Source organism: Plasmodium reichenowi, chromosome 14 (genome assembly GCF_001601855.1).
Source record: "Plasmodium reichenowi strain SY57 chromosome 14, whole genome shotgun sequence".
Lineage (NCBI taxonomy): Eukaryota > Apicomplexa > Aconoidasida > Haemosporida > Plasmodiidae > Plasmodium > Plasmodium reichenowi.
This window is the reverse complement of record NC_033659.1, coordinates 1,181,270-1,187,605: the sequence shown is the minus strand read 5'-3', so window position 1 is coordinate 1,187,605 and position 6,336 is coordinate 1,181,270. Positions and strand designations below refer to the sequence as shown.

Genomic DNA, 6,336 nt, shown 5'->3' with positions numbered 1-6,336 from the left:
GGTAATAATAAAATATACATAAAATTATAAAAAAATATATTATTAAAACGTAATTTAATATTTATAAACATTTTTCATAGTATTGGGGACAACTGTTTTTTATAACAATATTATTTATATGTATTATTTTTTTTTTTTATACCTGCTAAAATATATAAATATATATATATATTAATATATTAATGAATTTAATATTCATGCAAAAAAAAAAAAAAAAAAAAAAAAAAATTATAATATATATATATATAATATATTATTAAATATAGTAATAAATATAATATATATTTATACATATTTTAGCTTCATATATATATATATATAACATTATATATATGTTATATAATAAAAACCACGATTTTTTAATATATCAAAAAAAAGAAAAAATATATATACAAAATTTTTAAATAGTAAGCTCATTTTATCATATTTCTATACATTATTATAAAAAATTATAATATATATATTTTGTTAAGCATATAATTATATATATATATATATATATATATATATATAAATTTGTAATAAAAAAAATATATATTTTTTTTTATTTTATAATATAGAAAATTATTAAAGAACAAATTTTTTTTAAGTTATTTTGTAATTAAATATATATATATATATATATATGGCCATTTGAACATATAAATAAATTAAAATATATAATATATATAATATAATATATATGTTTTATTTCAATTTTTTTTTTTTTTTAGAAGTCAAAAAAAAAAAAAAAAAAATAAAAGGACATATTTTTTCTCATTTTATTTCTCAATGAATATGATATATATATTATTATGAAATTATTCTTTTGAATATATTTATATATTTATAAATATATCTTATTTTAATTTTTTTAGTTAAAAAAAAAAAAATAAATAAAATAAATATATTTTAATATTTATAATTAATAGACTTAAAATAGTTATATCTTCATTCTTATCGTAAAAATAAAACATGTATTTATTATGAACAAATTTATATTAAATGACAATAAAAAAAAAAAAAATGTTTTTTCATCTATATAATATATACCATTTAAAATAATAAATTATTATGTTCAATGACAGAATATATTAAAAACATATAACCAAACTAAGTACATTACAAAGAAAAGGAAATATATATAATATATGTAAATATATATATATATATATATATATATATATATTTTAAATACAAGTGAAATAAAAACATAAAAAAAATGATAAAATATTTAAGTTACAAAATATTAATATGAAAAAAAAAAAAAAAAAAAAAAAATGGGTTACTCAGGAATAGATATTAAAGAAATAAATGTTAAAAGAAAGAATAGTGTCTATTTCGACAATGTCGATGTATGTAACATTTTAAAAGAAAATAATACTTATAAGAAAAAAAAACATATTTCAATTAATATAAATAGAAAATGTGCAAGTTATAATAATATTTATTACATCAATAATGATCCAGGATTAGGAAAAAATATAAGCTATTATCAAAATAAAGACAATATGCAATTAAAACACTTTTTCAATTCTAATAAAAATGTAAATGATTCAAATAAAATAAATATTCATGACAACAAGATAAAAACTACACAATCATATTCTTATTATGAGCCCTTGAGGTATCCTGCATTTAAAATGTCCGATAAAATTAAATCCGAAACGAATGAATTAAAGAAATTGGACACAAAAAAAGATATCCATATGAAAGATATTCATCCTAAAAATTATAATATTAGTAAAAATGATGACTTTGATAATAATAATATTGATAATAATAATAATAATAATGATATTAATAATAATAATAATAATGATATTAATAATAATAGCAATAATAATAATAATATTAAATGCGTGTCGAATCGTTCAACCAGTAACAAACACATCGATAGAAGAAATATGTGTATTTTTCATAACAAAATAAATAAAAAAGAAAAAAATATAAACGACCAAGGAGAAAAAAATGAACACTCTAAAAATGACCATAAACATTTTGGTAATCATATTCTAAAGGATGTTAAAAATAAAAAAAAAAGTAACAATATAATCTCCCAGCTATATGAAGAAAATAAAAATAATATAAATATTAATAGTAAAAATGGTAACTCCGCTAATTTTGAACATGAACATGTTCAGGAAAAACCTGCACGTGTTCATAAAAAAAAAAGAAAAAAAAAAGAAAATAAGCTAGCTGGAAATAAAATAAAAAATAATGGAGAAAATGAAGAAGTAAAACAATGCAGTGTGATAGACATGGAGAAAATAAATTATTTAGATGATAAAGTAAATGGAAATGTTGAAGAAAAAAAAAAGAAAAAAAAGAAAAACAAAAATAAGGATAAGGATAAGAAAAGGGATGAGGAAAAGGAAGGGAACAAAAACAAAGACAAGAATAAGAATAAGAATAATAAGAAAAAGAATAATAAGAAGAATAAGATTAACAATAATAATATTAATAAAAATAAGGATAAGTATATGAGTAAAAGTAAGAGAAAAAATAAGAATAAAAATGACGTAGTAGAAGATAATAAAAATAAACATTATCTTGAAAAAAAAGAAAATAATATAAATGAGATACCTAAAGAGGTAGTTTATATTCCTATAGAAGAACGATCTAAAAGTATTGTATCTTCAAGTGATGAAGAGAATTTATATTATGAAAAACCATATGAAGAAGTTGAGAATTATTTTGAATTTATTGAAAATAAGCATTTAATAAATCCAAGTGATATAACAAATGAAGTAAAATTTATATTACATATGACACTATTAACGTTATATAAGGATCAAATTAAGCCATCTTATGGGAAAATAAAGAAAAGATTAACATGTTTTAATGAAAATTTGGAGATAAAATATAACTTTTTAAATATATATGCTTCTTTACGTAATGAATATATAGTAGTTCGAACAAAAAGAAATAATATTTTCGTTTTATTAAGAGAAACCCCTAAATGGTTTTTAGGATGGGTTAAGACAAGATGTTTTAAAAATTCATATCCCAAAAAAGTATGGAAGAAATTAATAGAATATTTTTTAAATATGACTAAATCGAATATGAATAATAATTTATATGTATCTATGTATATTCCATTTATTAAAAAGTTTTATGATAAAAGATTTATATTTTATTTAAATGAAAAAGATAATGAAAAAATTAAATGTTTTGAAAAAATATATAATTTTTCTTTTTTATCGTTTGATATGAATGAACAAAAAAAAAAAAGGAACAATTTCAACGTATTATTCTATATATATAATATGTACCATAATAATTTTTCATATTTCTCTCAGTGTAATGATTATTATATACAAAATGTAGAAAAAAACTTTTTATTATATTATACTTATATATTTTTTAATTCTGATAAAAATGATTTAAATAATAATAATTCAAACATTGATTTATCAAAGAAGAATTTTTTATGTGAAGATAAAAATAAAGATACTACTACTACCAATAATAATAATAATAATAATAATAATAATAATAATAATAGTAGTAGTAATAATTGTAATAATTATACGAGTCTTTATGTAGAGCATTTATTTAATGAAAAGAAAGAAAATATTTTACAAACCGATGAAATAATAAAATATGATATTACAAAAAATTTAATAAATGAAGAAAACAATATAGATACTACCAATATGTTTGATATATTTAATAATGATATATATGAAGTTGCTGACATTTTAAAAAAAAAAAATCTCCCCTTTTTCAAAGATTATTCATTAGGTAAAATAGCTCATATAATTTATTTATGTTTATATAACGGTTTGTTATTAGAAGAAAATCAAAAAATTATTCCAGCATGTTCTTCAAAGAACATTATATCTTCCATTTTTTATATAAAGAACAAGAACAGTTATTTATATGATAATTATTCTCATTTAAATCAAAATTTTTATTGTGATGATAATAACATTTCTACATATGGATATGATTATAATGAAAGTACATTTATTAATTTAATGACGAAAGAGTATGATGATAAAGTGGATTCATTTTTAAACGTTTACGAAAACTTTTTAAAAAATGAAGAAGGCTTATTTTTTTCAAAAAAAAAAAATAATAAATGTGATGTAAATATACGTCTTAATAAATGTACAGAGGAATTCCACATTCCTGCTATTACGAATTTAGAAGAAGCGAAATTTAAAATAGAATGTTTATTAAGAAGTAGTTATAAAAAATGTATATATTTACTTTTTTTTCGAGAAAAATTCTTAAAAAAATATAAACAGAATATTAATCCTTTAATTTTTGGATACAATAGTTTAATTGAATTTCTATTTTATGGTTGTAGAGAAGTTTGTAAAATATATATTTTAAATAATAATTTATTAATAGTTCATTTAAGTTATGATATAGTAAAACATATAAATAATAATAATGAAAAAGAAAAAGACAAAGAAAAAGAAAATGTAATAGAAGAATTTTATTATTCAGATTACTGTTATAATAAAACAGAAAATAATAATAACAAGTTTAATAATTCCTCATTAGAAGTATGTACTATTATGAAAGATAATGCAAAAAAAAAAAATTCTTTTTTTATTACTTATTCATATTGGAAATATATGAGCAAAAAGGAAAAACAAAATGATATATTAGATAATGTGTCTTTTTTAAAAGGAGAACAAAATTATATTTTTTCAGATGATATATGGAAAATAAACAAATGTTCTTTTCTTAAAACCAATCCTATTCAACAGAGTGGGAAAGACATTCCCTTATATTACAAAAATATGAAAAAAATAAATATGGGCATATTTAATATGCCAAATTTGGTACAAATAAATAATTATGATTTTGAATTTTTCAGTACCTGCTAATAAATTAATACACACACATATATATATATATATAGATATATATATATATATATATATATATTTAATTTACTATATGTAAAAAAATAATTTATTTTTTCGATTTTAAAATATGTTTTATTTGTATATCTTATATATATATATATATATATATATATATATTTTTATTTCATTTGGTCATACTCTAACGTTTACATATTTTTATATTCATTACTAATATTTTTCCTTTTTTTTATTATTTTTTTTTTTTTTTTTGTTATATAATTAAATTGATTTTTTATACTTTGCTTTGTTTTGTTTTATTATTTTTTATTTGTTAATGTTGTGGTAAATATCTATTTTATTATCATATTTAGTCATAATTTTAATTTTTTATTTTATTTCACAAATTCATGTATACATATTTTTTCATTTATATTTACAAAAAAAAATTTAAGTTTTGTTTTCATAAAATTGATAAGTTATTGAACATAATTTGAACATATTTTTAATATATTTTTATATTATATTATATATACATATATAAATATAAATATATATATATATATATTTATTTATTTATATTTATAATTGAAACACTTTTATATGATACATATTCTACTCCGTTTATAAATTTATTTTTTTTTCATAATTAAAAATATACATTTTTTGAAGCATCTATATGATTTACCCATATATTCATAAATATTATATACATAACAAAAAAAATTTATATTAAAAAAAAAAAAAAAAAAGACAAAAAAATATGTCCACTTTTGTTTTCTTATAATTAAATATTAAGAATTAACTTTTTATATACATTAATGTTTAATGTATAGTTTATTTTAAATCTTGTTCATCTGTATATACTTATAAGAACAACATTTATAATTATTCTTTTTTTTAAAATATAAGTTTGAGTGAAAGAACTTTATTTAATCCACCAAAAAAAAAAATATATATATATATATTTATATATATGTATATATTTATATTTTATTTTTATCATTTTGAAATAAGAGGAAAGGTATTTATTTTGAATGTACTACATATTTGTAGGAGTTCATATAAATTATCATATATGTATGTACGATATTAGTTAAATCAAAATCATAAATATTGTTAAATAAAAAAAAAAAAAAAATGAAATAAATAAATAAATAGAAATATATGATTGAGCACTTATAATATGTGCATATACTATTAGATATTTAGTAATAAATTGACTGTAAAAAATTATGCTTGGATATGAATTTTTTATTATTATTATTATTCAAGGATCATATATAATAATTGTGAATGTAAAAGGGGAAAAAATTATATAAGAAAAAAATGTATATATATAATATATAAATATAATTTAATGTTATATAATATTTTCTTATATGTCTTGGTATATATATGAATATAATATAATATAATATAATATAATATAATATAATATAATATAATATAAATGTATTATTTGATTATCATAAATATAAAAAATATATGTATATGGTTTTTTTTTTTTTTTTTTTTTTTTTTTTTTTCA

The 6,336-nt window shown here is 16.2% G+C and overlaps 1 protein-coding gene across 1 annotated transcript; it reads left to right on the top strand.

Moving 5' to 3' along the window:
• Nucleotides 1–1,259: 1,259 nt before the first annotated feature.
• On the top strand, nucleotides 1,260–4,826 carry PRSY57_1430500 (hypothetical protein; the record flags this gene model as incomplete). The annotated part of the gene is made up of 1 exon (XM_012909905.2): nucleotides 1,260–4,826. The coding sequence occupies one exon, from the start codon at nucleotides 1,260–1,262 to the stop codon at nucleotides 4,824–4,826; it is 3,567 nt and encodes a 1,188-aa protein (XP_012765359.2).
• Between the last annotated feature and the right edge of the window lie 1,510 nt (nucleotides 4,827–6,336).